The sequence below is a fragment of the Acinonyx jubatus genome, chromosome A3 (genome assembly GCF_027475565.1).
Source record: "Acinonyx jubatus isolate Ajub_Pintada_27869175 chromosome A3, VMU_Ajub_asm_v1.0, whole genome shotgun sequence".
Lineage (NCBI taxonomy): Eukaryota > Metazoa > Chordata > Mammalia > Carnivora > Felidae > Acinonyx > Acinonyx jubatus.
In genome coordinates, this window is record NC_069388.1 from 15,837,658 (window position 1) to 15,853,024 (window position 15,367).

Sequence of the window (15,367 nt, forward strand, 5' to 3'; positions counted from 1 at the left end):
CGTTAATAATTTTTTTAAGTTTATTTATTTCTTTGAGAGAGACAGACACAGCATGAATGGGGGAGAGGCAGAGAGAGAGAGAGAGAGAGAGAGAGAGAGAGAATCCCAAGCAGGCTTCACACTGTCAGCACAAAGCCTGATGCGGGACTTGAACTCATGAACTGTGAGATCATGACCTGAGCTGAAACCAAGAGTTGAGTGCTTAACTGACTGAGCCACCCAGGCGCCCCAGTATTTTTTTTAAAAAACTAACATTTATCATCACCACTGTTTTACAAATGAAAATACTCCATCCCCCCCCCCCCAAAAAAAAAGTAGGAAGGATATAATCTGCGAATAATAAACTCACAACAGTGTATTTGTTTCCCTTCACCTGTTTCCCGCATTTGGAAATGGGCACTCATCCTAAGCCTCACTTTTCCCACCAGTAAAATGGAACAGTAATACATACACATGCAGTTGCACGCTGATCTATTTGTCATGCTTGGCACAAAACAGGGGCTGAGGGGCCGTTAGCCCCCTCTCCTGGTCTTCCTCTGGAGCTGGTTTTGCCCTCACTCCATCTCCCCCTCCTCAATTCCCTTCCTTCCTTTTTTGACCTTCTGAGACCTAAGAGAAGGAGGAACCAGAAAGAGCCACCACATCAGATCTCAAAGGACTTTACTGGGGGCCCAGGACAGAGGGTGGAGAGGTGTTGGCATGCACAGGTCGTGGCCTAGGTGGGAATGACCAGTGGGAAGAAAACTCACTCCATTCAGCACGATGTAAGGAGTCTAGGGAAAGGGGCTGTTTTTCCATCAGGTCTTTGAATGGAGTGTTCTCTGGTCAGGCAGGGAGTGGTCCCCAGCTGGAGGGCAAGGTCTGTGGGGGAGATTTTACTATCTCTGGAAACAAAAGGACTTTTGTGTGTTATGATATCTGGGTGGAGTGGGGTGGGGAGAGGGGAAATGGTTTATGGGAATGAGAATGAGGCTCTATGGGATGTGGGGGAGAGAGAGAGAGAGATAGACAGACCAACATGTGGAGTGGTAGAGAAAAAGACAGGCTCAGAAGAAGACAATTCTCTCAGGCGGCATGGGCTGAGCTTTGGTTTTGCACTCCATCTGGGCACTCAGAAAGGAGTCAGACAGCCTGTAGGGCATGTCAGGACCTGAGCTCCCAGCTGGGTGCCCTTGCAGACAAAGTGTGAATCCATCAGTAGGTCACACCCTCCTCTGAGCCTCAGTGTATCCATCTGTAAAAGGGGAGCTTGACAGGTGGCTCCAGTAACATGCAATGGGAGTGAACCACAAGTCCTCAAAGTTTGGCTGTTATTGAGTGAATGAAAGTGGGTTTCAGGCTAAAGATCGTTTCAGAAATACTCTTCACTGGATGGACAAAGACCTGTGGGTTTGGGACCTGAGAGTTAGCCAGGCAGCCCCATCTAGCCCTGGCTCTCTGAGCACTGAGTCAATGAAAGATATGGGCCTCTTTCCCAGAAGTTGGAGAGAAGAAAGCTGTAAGAAAGAAAGAAAGAAAGAAAGAAAGAAAGAAAGAAAGAAAAAGAAAGGAAGGAAGAAGGGAAGGAAGAAAGAAAAGGTTGTTTTCTTCAGGCACATGCTGGACATTTTGGGAATGGAAGGAGTCAGGAGGGAAAATGCAGATCAGAGGAGTGAACCCAATTATGGCCTTTAAAAAAACAATTATTCTTTGACCTGGTCTTTGGGAAGCGATCCTCTGGAGGAGGCCAGAGGCACCGCCAGGGCCTGGGGGAAATTTAGAACCACAGAAGCTTATTGGATTTGAGTCCAGAGAAACACATGTTGCTACTGCAGGTGCCTTGGTAACTTGGGGGACAGGCAGAACACGGCCGCCCCATCTTGTATGGTGCCTCGCCGATCCAGTTGCCCCTGGAAGAGAAAAGGTCCCAAGGAGATGGGGACAGAGAGTTATGTGAGCAATGTTCACACACGTTTCCAAATCCCAGCACTGCCACTGACTGGCTATGCGACCTTGGGCAAGTCACGTCTGTAAGCCTTGGTCTCTTCATCTATAAAACCAAGAGAAGACTCCTCTCTCTCACTGGGATGCAGCGAAGATCAAATAAGGGAGCCCTGTGTGCATGCACCCAGCACCATGCCTGGCGAATAAGCGACTCTTCAGTAAGTGTTGGGTTTCTTATTTCCTCCACCCCACCTCTCATCCCTGACTCAGGCAGCTCTGAGTTCTGGTCCGGGATTCTGCCCAGCTGGTAACAGAATAAACCACCTCATTTCTTCTGAATAAAATAAAGAAATGAGGGGCACCCGGGTGGCTCAGTCGGTTGAGTGTCCGACTCTTGATTTCGGGTCAGGTCAGGATCTCGCCATGGTGAGATCAAGCCCTGCGTCAGGCTCTGCACTGACAGTGCCTGCATGAGATTTCTCTCTCTCTCTCTCTCTCTGCCCCTCCCCGCCCCTCCTTCTCTCTCAAAATGAATGAATGAATGAATGAATGAATAAATAAATAAATAAAATGGTATCTGCAAAAATGTGTGAACACTTTATGACCTTCAAAAGTGCTGTGCAAATAGAAGCTAGAATAATCAGATGACGAGTATAATTCAATCATGGGGGCACATGCCCTTGAAACCTCATCATGGCCACTGCTGTCCGTTTCTTCAACAGCCGGATCCCAAATCCATCCTACCTGCTCCTGAGTTAGTCCTTTCAAGAGACCATGATGGCCTTTTGGAGGAAGTGGGATAGGGTGTTGATTGTTCGGTGTTTACAGAATTTCTCTTTGGGATGATGAAAAAGTTTGGGAAGCAGATAATGGTTATGGTTGCACAGCATTGTGAATGTAACTAATGCCACTGAGCTGTATGCTTAAAAATGATAAATGGTAAATGGCAAATCTTACGTTACACATATTTTTTAAAAATTAATAATGTAACAATATACCAAAGCCCATTGAATTGTACACTTCAAATGGGTGAGTTGTATGGTATGTGAATTGTATCTCAATAAAGCTGTGAAAAACAAACAAACCACTTTCATCACTTTCTCCTGCTCAAAAACTTTTAGTGGCTTCCCATTGCCTGTGCAGGGGTCGACAATTTTTTTTTTAATGTTTATTTATGTATTTTGAGAAAGAGAGAGAATGTGCGCATGTGGGCATGCATGAGCCGGGAAGCGGTAGAGGGAGAGAGAATCCCAAGCAGGCTCCGCATTGTCAGTGCAGAGCTCCATGTGGGGCTTGATCTCATGACTGTGAGATCATGACCTGAGCTGAAATCAAGAGTCAAACACTTAACCAACTGACCCACCCAGATGCCCCAGGGTTGGCAATTTTTTTCATGTAAAGGGCCAGATAGTAAATATGTTAGGGTTTGTGGGCCGTCTATCTCTACTGCATTGAAACCAGCCCTGGATAATATGTAAATAAATGGTGTGGCTGTGTTTCAATAAACCTTTATTTACAAAAACTAGCAGCACGCAAGATTTTGGCCATGAGCCATAGTTGGCTGACCCCCAGCTCACAGAAGCACATGTGCAGCTTTTGGGCAGGTGTTCCAGACTGCTCCAACAGATCTAACTTACATACCCGCTCTTCCCCATCCCAGCCCACAGATTTTTCTTTTCTCCCTCCTCTTCTCAGGGCCTAAAATCATTCCCTAGCTCTTGCTCATGACTGCCTCATCATCTCACCACTGTTAACTTTGCCTTATTTTCTCGCACTTCATATGAATACTCATTGTGGCAGAAAGGATACCTTTTATCTCCAAAAGTGATTGTTGAACGACTGTAAATAAAGTCAGCCAAAGTGCTTAGAAAAGTATGCATTCTGGTTTTATATGGAGTTCACTCACTTATTCATTCAACAAACACTTCAGGAGCAGCTATAGGGCACCAAGACTTGTGCCAGATGCTGTCAGTCCATAGTTTTCAAAAGGTGCTTCTGGAAGTTTGGGGGTGGTGGGCGGGGGGCGGTGGGGACACCTGGGGGTGATGGAACAAAAGTCATTCTTTTTTTTTTATTTAATTTAACCACTGGGGAAAAAGTTCTGCTTTTAAAAAAGGGGGTTGAAATCATTGTAGTAAAAGGATATAGAAATGAATTAGGTCTATTTCGAAGAGTTTATAACCTAGTTATAATCGTGGCCACCATTTACTAAGCATGTACTGTGGGCAACTATGTGCTGTGATGTTCTGTGAGGTAAGTAGGATTAGTCCTATTTTATTTAGGGGCAGAGAGAGAGAGAGACAGGGAGACAGAGGATTCAAAGCAGACTCCGCGACGAGAGTGGAGAGCCCAATGCGGGGCTCAAAGTCATGAGATGTGAGACCATGACCTGAGCTGAAGTCAGACTCTCAATCAACTGAGCTACCCAACTGCCCCCAGGATTAGCCCACTTTTAAAAGAGGAGAGTGAGGCCTGTAGAGATGAAATGCCTTATCCAAGTCTTCATATGCACATGGTAGAGCTGGACATTAAACCCAGATGTGGTCGCAGCAGTAAGCATCAACATATATTCTGACATTATCATGAGCCCGGGGGTGTTACCTGGGTCAAATCATTTACTTCTCTCAGTAATAACGAGTAGGTACTATTTTATTCTCATTTTGCAAGTGGAGAAACAGGCATGGAGAAGTGAAGTTAAATCACAAATTTGAACCCTGACAGTCTTGACTCCAGATAATAAAAATCTTAACAATTATGCTGTTAATGCTGCAAAAGTTTGATGTATCAGCAAATTGGAACAGCCCCTTAAGCCATTTGTAACGAAATTTGCTTTGTGTTTTTGTGTCTGATAAAGCTGGGCTGATACTTTGTTAATAGATGTCACCATTAACAGGTAAAGGGCTTGAGAATTTGTGTTCAGGCTACCAATGACTTCCAGAATATCAGAATAATGTAGTAGACAAAACATAGGACTTGAGGAGCACCTGGGTAGCCCAGTTGGTTGGGCTTCCGACTTGATTTCGGCTCAGGTCGTGATATCATGTTGTGTGAGTTTGAGCCCTGCTTTGGGCTCTGTGCTTGGAGAGCATGGAGCCTGCTTGGGATTCTGTCTCCCTCTCTCTCTGCAGCTTGTTCTCTAACTCTCTCTCTCAAAAATAAACTGAAAAACAAAAAAGAACATAGGACTTGAAATCAAGACTTGTGTTTCAAACGGCTTTGCTACCTCCTGGCTTTGTGACTTTTGTAAGTTACTTAACCTCCCTGATCCTCAATTTCTTACTCTTTTAAAAAAGGAAAAAAGTTTCCCAGTATCACTCTCATTTTTTCTTCCTTCTTTCTTTTTCATCTCTTCAATGAGATAACGAGATGAAAATATTTTGTAAATGGCTAAGGACTACTTGAGAGTAAAAGGTGATTATCAGCATGTGATTTTGAAATTCTAAATATTATGTTTACTTAGAATTTGTTCTTGTTTTTATTTATTTATTTAGTTAGTTAATGTTTACTTAGTTTTCTGAAAGAGAGAGAGACAGAGCATGAGCCGGGGAGGGCAGAGAGGGAAGGAGACACAGAATCGGAACCAGGCTTCAGGCTCCGAGCTGTCAGCACAGAGCCTGACTCAGGGCTCAAACTCACAAGCTATGAGATCAGGACCTGAGCCAAAATCAGATGCTTAACCAACCGAGCCACCCAGGTGCCCCTGTTCTTGTTTTTATATGAGAGTCTGCAATGTTGGCAAATTTGTATAGTGTAAGTCGGCTGTAACTTCCATTCCTCTTTCTCCATGTTTCCAAGAGGCTTACATACGAAGGCCACTCGTGACCTCCCTCCCACCAAGCTGATTGGAGAGTCTGGAGGAAGGAACTGAGTGTGCTTCTTCTCTTTCCCTTGGGATCTGCCTGGCTGCAGGGAGCGTGTGTTCTCGGTTGCTCTGTTCCTGTGACGAGCTTGGAGGGGCCAGCAATGCACTTACTGGAAGAGGACTGCGGTTGTCAGGTGTCCCCTGTCAATCGGTGTGCAGGTCCAATTTGAGAGTGAGCTATTTGCAAGCTTGCTTGCCTGGCACATCTCAACCACTTTCTCTGCTATTGACTTCATCAGCGCGGCTGCCTATCCACCTGACTTGGTCCTCTGTCTCCCAATCACTTTTGCAATTTGGGTAAAGAAAAAGAATTATCAATTGACTCTAAAACTACCAAGTTGTATGGTATTGAGGTTTCTTTGAATTCTGCCCATTCCACCTTCAGGGTCCACCCCTGTGCCCCACGGCCCCCTGCCTGGGGGTTGCACTTACTTAATGGCGTAGTTGCAGACTAGGTACACTGCCTGACGCCAGGTGTTGCCCCAGACGTTGATGCTGCCGCAGGTGTGGAGGGCACAGCCCAGCCGATTGGAGGATGCCCACACCATCTGAGGAAGGACAATGACAGGGGAGGCTTTGAGAAGAACTCAGGGGGGCCCAGGCCCCTTGGCATAGGGAGGCTCCTGGCTGTGGTTCAGGGTGTGGGCATTACGTGAGGTCTTTCTGGGGAAGCCATCTGCCTCCTGTTCCTGGAGACACATTGTGCTATAATGTTTCTCAAGGTTTTTGTTTTTTTACTACAACCAACAGTAAGGAATGAATTTCGAATTGTTAGTGCACAAAATACACACACACACACACACACACACACAGCTGGAACACAAGTTTGTGAACCCATATTTAATATTTTCATGTGTGACATATGCTAATATTTTCTATACTGTTCTATTAATTTTCTTTCTTTCTTTGTTTCCTAGTGACTACCGCTTGAAAATCATTATTGTGTTAGAGTTAAAACACAAACTTTAGAGCTAAACAGCCTTGGATCAGAATCTCAGCATCACTAGTGTGTGGCTTTAACCAAGTCATTTCACCACTCCACACCTCAGTTTCTTTGGTAAAGTGAAGGCAATAATGTCCTCTGGGATATCAGGAAGGACATTGTCTAGGCCTCATATTTCCTAGAGGGTCTCCAAGGTAGAGTTTTGACATTAATTCCAAATGAGTCACAGAGAGATAGACAGACTGAAAGAAAATATTGGTCCTGGGACACCTGGGTAGCTCAGTCAGTTGAACGTCTGACTCATGATGCCAGCTCAGGGCATGACCCCAGGGTTGTGGGATCAAGCCCCGAGTCAGCCTCCACACTGAGTGTGGAGCCGGCTTAAGATTCTTTCTCTCTCTCCCTCTGCCCTTCTCCCCCACTCATGCATACTCTCTCTCTCCCTCTCTTTCTCTCTCTCTCAAAAAGAAAAGAAAAGAAAAAAGAAGAAAAAGAAAATATTGGTCCTGTGATGGGAATTTTCGGTCCCATTTCCTACATTACATGGCATTATATTTTTATGTGTAACAAGTGGTAACATATTCAATACTAGCACTCAAAATATACTACAATTTTGTCATTTTATTTTACCACTTTTTTAAGATAGTGGGATTCTTAGAATATACTAGAAAGTGTTTGGACCTATTGAATTTATCAAAAGCATTCTTGAACTCGTCAGACCACACATGTCCATTTTGGGGGTCAAACAATCTGGTCAGGCCCACACAAGACACTCAACACAAGATGCAATTAGCTCAGTTCAACATACACACAACCTTCCAGGAATATGCTTATTGTGTGAGAGGAAGTCCATAGAGCCTCTGTTCTATTTATTTATTTTTTTCATGTTTATTTATTTATTTTTGAGAGAGAGAGAATACAAGCAGGCAAGGAGCAGAGAGAGAGGGAGGCAGAATCTGAAGCAGGCTCCAGGCTCCAAGCTGTCAGCACAGAGCCCAACATGGGGGCTCGAACTCACGAACCCAGAGATCATGACCTGAGCTGAAGTCAGACGCTTAACCACCTGAGCCACCCAGGCACCCCCTCTGGTCTATTTCTAATTTCTGTCCCACCACATTCTTCTTCTAGGCTCCCAGGATTTGTTCTCCCTCGGCCCTTCCTCCCAACAAAGGGGTACCTGGGTATAGTGGGAGCAGACAGGGCCGCTGCAGCGCCAGGGGCAATGTGGGCGACAGTCCCTGGGGGCCGGAAACAAGTAATGCCGCTTCTCCTCAGACCAAGACTTGACGAGGTCCACCACCGAGCGGTACCTGGGGAGGCAGAGCAGATGGAAGGCACACTGGCTGGGGAATGGAGGAGCTACCCTGCCGCCACCACCGTGCTCCGTGGCCTCATTGAGTGACCGAGAGGACGAAGGGAAAAAGGTCACTCACCGGCCAGAATGGATGGACAGGTTCTGGCCCACATGTCTCATCAGCTGTGAGGGCCCGTGGGCCCAGATGCACTGGGTGGCCCAGGCCTCGGCAGACCTGGCCAGCCGCTCGTCCCAGACCTGGGGAAAGAAAGGCCATGAACTTCCCTGGGGCCGGGGCACCGGCGTGGGCGGGGAGGAGGGGGAACCGCTATCCCAGCGGTGTCCGGAGATGGGCATTGTCCTGGTCCTGTTTCTCCTCCATCTGCTTGGAACCCTGCACCAAATCCACTGGACAAATCAGAAAACTAAGAGTCAGAGAAGGCCTATGACGTCAAGGTCAACAGCAAGTCCACACCAGAGCCAAGATCCACCCTGACCTCCCACTCCTCGTCTGGTACGCACCCCCACTCCCGCCTCTGGACTTCAGGCTGGGGGCTCTGCTCTGAGCGGGCTCTGTGGTGTTTGTGCGGGAGCTCCTAGCAGCCCCTGGAAGTGACTGAGCCCAGGGTGATGGGGAGGGAACCGGTTTATTATTTTATTTATTGTATTTTTAAAAATGTGTTTATTTTAACATTAAGCATTTTGAGTTCAAAAGGTTTTTTTTTTCCTGAATAGTGAAAACATGCACAAATTTAATATGTGAGATGCCTAAAGGAGGAAAAGTAGAAAGTTTCTCATCTTTTTTTTTTAATTTTTTTTAACGTTTATTTATTTTTGAGACAGAGAGAGACAGAGCATGAACGGGGGAGGGGCAGAGAGAGAGGGAGACCCAGAATCGGAAACAGGCTCCAGGCTCTGAGCTGTCAGCACAGAGCCCGACGTGGGGCTCGAACTCACGGACCGCGAGATCGTGACCTGAGCTGAAGTCGGACGCTTAACGGACTGAGCCACCCAGGCGCCCCGAAAGTTTCTCATCTTAATCCTCGACTTCCTTCCCCACCTGTCCTGCCCCATAGAGGCATCCTCCTCCAGAAACACTCTATACCTGTACAAGTATATATACATGAATATACATGCATACATATAATTATATAAGTATATGTAAAATATATGATTATATATAATACATATAATTATATAAGTATATATAATTATATAAGTGTATATAAATATATAATTGTATTTAATATAAAAGTTATACATTTTGTTGACAAATGGCAGCTAACCAGACCTTCTATCAGGTTCCTGGCTGCTTTTGCTCAACCAAACAGGTTATCTTAGTGGCTATTCCACATCAACACATAAAGAATAACCCCCTCCTCCCTCCCAACAGCTTCATAATTTTCCAATGTGTGACTGCCACAAGTTTTATAACTTGAAAAAGGACCCCTTTTTTAGAAAAATACCAGTTTCCTTCCAATCTGACTTCCTAGGATTCTCTGAGATACTATTGATTCATTCATCATATTTGTTCACTCAGCAAATACTGAACAATATTTCTAGGCACCCAGCACTGACAGTCTAGCAAGGAAATGAGACATTAAACAATCATTACGATCCTGGTGGGTGTGAGCATGTGAAACAGGCGACGGGAACTTTTGGGGAGGCTGTGGGAGAGAAAGGATTCCTTGGGCAAAGGATGCTTAGTCAGATGCCTGTCCTGCGGGCAGAAGGCAGCTAGTGAAGAAGCCACAGGGATAGCAAGAGAGGGGTCCAAACATGTTTCCAGGGTTGTCCAACTGGCACTCTTAGGGAATGCAGAGGAATGTTTCCTTCGTGCACCAAAGGAGTAAAGTGAGGGAAAGAGCATGCTAACATCAAACCCACATTCATTGACCCTGCTGGGGTCCATGGTGAGCTGTTTCACTCTCTGTTCCACCACGCATGCAACAATTAAACACTCGTTGGGATGAGTGCCTTACACACACTCTGGTGCACAATAAATGTGTCATTGTTTGAAAAATGGAGGACCTTCCGTGTGCCAGCCCCTGTGCTAATAAATGCATGAGTCAGTCAATGAACAAATAAATGACTCCCCCACCTCTAGCTGCTTGCCGTTCTGGTTCCTATCCCCGCCCTTCCCCAACACCTTATGCCTACTTGACATTGTATTACCCATTTGTTATGTTGTGGATGTTTGTTTTCTATCATCCCCATGAGGGAAGACACCTTTTCCATCCTGTTCTCAGCATCTCCATGAGGCTTAGCGTACTGCCTACCTCTGAGCAGCGGTTACTACCTAAGTGAATGGACACATTGCAAAAGCATAGGGATTTGCAGGCTGTTGAGAAGCACATGTTTGTCTTGGAGCAGGGAGACTGGCCATCTCTTTCTGTAAAGAAATCTGTGGGTGGGCTAGAAGCCTATCTCTCCAGGCTGGTTTGAGACAAAGGTCCTGGGGGAGGGACTGTGATAAAGAGAAAGTCCCCTCCTCCACTCTGAGAGTCTGGCTTCTGTGGGGCTGGGGTGACAGCCACTGGTCCTGCCTCCTTAAGGGAATATCTCTCAGCTTCTTCAGCCGCTCAGCTGCCAGTTTTCTTCAGCTTGAGACCCCAGGTACCCGTCCCCGCTGCTCCAAACTCTCCCCCCACAGGCCTGCTGAGTACAGTCTGTGAGTGTCCATCAGACCCCTACTGCAAAGAGACAATAGCATGGACCTCTCCAGCCACCCACACCCTGCAGACCCCAGCAGGGAGCCAAAATCCTTGGGCAAGGTATTGTGTTGGTTAAGACCACAACCTTTCGCAGTAGGCTGACCTGGGTTAGAATCCCAACCAGATGACCTTTGGCAAATCTCTGCCTCTTGGTTTCTTTATTTGGATAAAGGAGACTGCAATCTCCACGTCGAAGGCAGAGGAGAACCCTCAGGGTTATGTGTAGGTGAGGTGCAGGCACACAGTGGATGCCCCATAAACAGCAGTCTGCTGACCCCACTTCCCAAGACAACCTGTGCGCATGGCCTTAGTGTCCTCATCTATCAAATGGGGAGAGTAATTCCTGCCCTTTGCACAGGACCCAGACACCAAGATACTGGCTAGTGGGGCCAGGCTGGCAAGTGGTCCAGCCCTTCCAGAACACGATGAGTTGACTGACATTTGCTGGAAAGGGCACAGGGGAAGGCACGGGAACTCACCATATACTCCATGTTGGCCGCAGGTGGGTGCACACTGGCCCGGATGTGGTTGTGATAATCCAATAAGGCACTCATGTCCCGGGCAGAGATGTGGCGCTTCCGCCGGTACCGGGGCACCCCCAGGCCACTCAGGCGCCACACGGCTGTGCCCTCGGTCCGGGCCAGTGCCAGGGTGGCATTGGGCATCAAGGCGTTCACTGCCTGGCCTGCCCAGAAGAGCAGGCCTGCCAGGCCCACGGTGCTGGGCAGCAGGGGCATAGCTGGCTGGAAGGGTCACACGTCACCTCGTGCAGTCAGCGCCGGCTGCCTGGAGGGGGTGGGCACGAGGGCACCAAACCCTGAGCGTTCTCCAGCACTGCCACCCCGAGGGTGCTAACTAACCCCTGGGAACTTGGCAAAGATCTCCTGACTCAGCTCTAGTCCTGATGCCCCCACACCCTGTCCTTCCCACCCCAGTGGACTCAGTGGATTGGGCGATGGAGGGACATGCCCGGACAGCAGCTAATCCTGATCAGGCCATGTGACACAGATGGAGCTGGCATCACAGCCAGGGTCCCATCCCACGAGCCCAGGAGACAGACACCTGTCCTCTCCAGCCCGGACACCCTCTTCACCAATCCTGCTCCCAGTGGGCTCCATCGATGCCCTCAGAGGGCAGGGCCAACCTTCCCCGGGGCATACTGCCAGGCCCTGTCATCCCTGAATTGCTGTGTTTTGGGGGTTGAGAGTGAGACACAGGAAGAATCGGGTGGCAGAGGAGATGGAGGAGGATGAGGCAGAGAAAAAGAGAAGCAGAGAGGAAGAAAAACGAGAAGAGACCCAAGAGCCGTCTGAAAAAAAGACAGACAACAGGGGTGAAGGAAATTGGAAGGTGGAAAGATAAGGAGAGAATGGGAGACAGTGACGGGGGAAAAAGAGAAAGAGCATGGGAGAGACAGAAGCAGAGGGAGAAATTCTGACAGGGGAAAGAAGAACAGAGAAGACGAGGGAGAAAACAGTTAAAGAGAAGACAGCCAGAGAGAGGCGTGCGTGCGGGCGACCACGCAGCAGGCTTCCCAGGGGCGCGTACCCAGGCCGGGCAGCCCAGGCGGGTTGCAGCGGGCGTCGAGGAGGCAGGGACCTCTGCAGACACCCTGGCCCGCCTGGCAGCGCGGCGACTTTAACGGTCCCCTGGGAGCTGATGGCATCTGACGTCCGGGCCCCACAGCCCCCTCCCCTTCCAGCCAGGCCAGGCTTGGGCCGAGGCTCCGCCTGCCCGTTTGTGGGCTTTCCTCTCCCGCCCTCTGGCGCCTCCGCTCTTCCTGCTTCCACCTGGGGTGTGCAGGGCTGGGCTGAGCTGCTGGTTGGGGTAGGGATGTGACAATGGCAGGGACTCCAGGAGGAAATAGCACTCCTACCTTGGAAACCCCAGAGACAGAGGCTTTTCTCTGCCTTCCAGACCCCAACATTAAGGCCACCTTGCTTTGGGAGAGTATTCTTTGACTGTTTTCCCTACGAAGCTGTCCAGCCTCAGAGTAGGCAAATAACTTGGTCCCATCTAATGAGCACCTACTATATGCCAGGCCTGGGCTGAGTGCTTTACACACACAAGTTCAGCCAACCCTCAGAAGCAGATACTACAGCTCCCCATTTAACAGGTGAAGAAACTGAGCCCAAGAGATGAAGGGACGAGCCCAAAGCCAAGCCAGCCGTCTGCAATAGAGACAGGATTCAAATCCAAGTCTGATCCCAGAGACCTGTTAGTATGTAAAGAGGATGCCATTTTCTGGGTTTCTTTGTTTGTTTCTAAGGATGCTATTTTTTTTTAAACCAAACCAACATCGAAGCCCAGAGAAAGAGCCCAGGAGGATGTTCACTAGCATGCCACTCGAACGGAGCACCATGCAGCCTAATGAATTAAGCGATGGATCTGGGTTCAAATCCCCATTATTTTGCTCACTAACTGGGTGTCCTTAAGCAAGTTACTCAGTCATTCTGTGCCTCGTCTGTAAAATGGGAGTAATAATGGTACCTACCTTCTAGCACTGTTATGAAGATAAAACAAATTAACATTGTGGAGTGCTCAGAACTATGCCGGTACACAGCGTGTGCTCTGTGCGTGTGCGTGTGTGTATGCGTGTGCGTGTGTGTATGCGTGTGTGTGTGTGCTTGCACAGACACATGCACCAGCATGCAGATGTCTATACAGGCATGTGCACGTGTGTGTTGTCAAAGCCCCTTTGGTCTCTGAGTTGCTGTATTTCTAGGTTAAGACAGGAGTTTAATTTCTCCTCTCTGATTACTTGTATTCTTCACAAATAACAAGCAATACTTTTGTAATGGAGACAGTAGACTTACAGGAAAGAGGTTCTATAAAAACACCCAAAGTCGAAGCACTTGTAAGCCTTCAGCCTCCTCTTCCAGTGACCTCTGAGAATCCCCAGAACTCAGTGTTGGGGTCCCCAGCTGAGCCAGGTGGCAATGGAGCGCTGGGGGCTGGGGTTCTCCCCAGACACATGGCATTCCTGCTCTTGGCAGCCACCCAGCCTCAGCCTCCCGGCCCAGACCATGCCTGCTGCCAAAGCACACATCTTCCTGCCGGAGTGGCTGCCTGCTGGACGCTGGGGGAGGTGGGGCAGGCCGAGGCAGTGAGGGCTGGGGGTGCTGGCCCTGTCTGGGACAGGCTTTCACCACCGTGCCAGAAAGACAAGGGGGCTGGGCTCCAATCTAGCCCCATCTCTGCCTCCAGAGTGCTGTGTGTCCTGAGGTAAGGTCCTATCCTTCTCTGGGCCTCAGATGTCCCATGAAAAAAGCTGGACTGAGGGCTTACCCGCCTATGGCAGGCTGGGACCCACGGCACCCAGGGGGAACTCTGCAGCCCAGGGTAGGCACACGCGAACAGCCTTGGCCCTTACAGACCCAGGAGTGCCAACGATTATGCCCCCCTCTGTCAGCCCGCTCAACGGACCTTCTTCTATGGCTTGCACATGAGTGGAGCTTCACATCCACGGTTCACTGGTTTTCACAGCAGCCTTTGAGGCAGTAACCCCACCCATGGCACAGCTGGGGAGACTGAGGCACACAGAGCTTCAGGGACTTGTCCTAGGGCCGGGAGCTTATTTGAGTGGTAATGGGGACTCTGCAGTGAACATCCTCACACGTTTACAGAATGCACATGCCTCCCCTGGGCACACACCACACGCACCTGCATATACACACTCCCGCAAGCGCATCCTCCTCCTACAAACCACGGAGACGGCTCAATTCCCCATCCCCTTAGATCCTTTCTACTGTGCCCCCTCGGGTGCCCTTGCATAAATATACAGGAACTCACCCTTTACACATTTAATCCTGTGAAAACATATAAGCCATCCATACTTGCTCCTATTTCAGTGCTCGGCACTATTTTAAGCACTTACTTGGATGAGCTCATTGAATCTTCAGAAAAACTCTATCAGCTAGGTACTAATATTGTCATCATATCCATTTTTATAGGCACATGGCAGCTAAGTCACAAAGAGGTGAGTCACTTGCCTGGGGTCACACATCCAGTGGGTGGCACAGATGGGTCAGGTGCCCGGGCAGGCTGGCCACGCTGCCTCCGCACAGAGACACAGACAGACAGCTCCACATACAAAAGCATCATCTCCTACCACACACATTCACACATCCACAGAAACCCAGAAAATTGCACCGGGCAAACACACAGCAACACCCCCAGGCCACTCCACCAGGTGGGAACGTCTCTGCTGTCCTCCTGGTCTGAACCTGTTCCCGTGCCCCTTTCAGCAGGTTTTCAGTAGATTAAAACGGTAGGGGTGGGGCAGGAAATAACCAGGGATGGCCCAGATTAACGTCCTGGGCCGGGATCTCATTTTAGGGTAAGAACACCTTCTCACCTCTGGATTTTACCAGCTGGATTCAGCTACTACGTCACCCTCCTCCCTGTCGGAATTCTCTCCGGGCTTGGGCAAGCAAAGGGAAATTCTTCCAGAGAGTAGTCGTATTTGAGGCAGTAGGGCTCAGTGGCTACCAGCACAGCTCTGGATCTAGACACCCAGGTTCGTGGCTTACCATCTGTGCGACAGTGGGCAAGTTACTTAACCTTTCTGTGCCCCAATTTCCTCATCTGTAAAATGGGGCTGCCTCACAGCACTGTTGTGAGGATAAAAT

The 15,367-nt window shown here is 48.7% G+C and overlaps 1 protein-coding gene across 1 annotated transcript; it reads right to left on the reverse strand.

Annotated features, from left to right (window-relative positions):
• Positions 1–1,756: 1,756 nt before the first annotated feature.
• R3HDML (R3H domain containing like) lies at positions 1,757–11,522 on the reverse strand. The gene is made up of 5 exons (XM_027070160.2): positions 11,216–11,522; positions 8,162–8,280; positions 7,906–8,038; positions 6,218–6,333; positions 1,757–1,889 (listed from the first exon to the last, which is right to left on the reverse strand). The coding sequence occupies exons 1-5, from the start codon at positions 11,471–11,473 to the stop codon at positions 1,757–1,759; spliced, it is 759 nt and encodes a 252-aa protein (XP_026925961.1). The 5' UTR covers positions 11,474–11,522.
• Between the last annotated feature and the right edge of the window lie 3,845 nt (positions 11,523–15,367).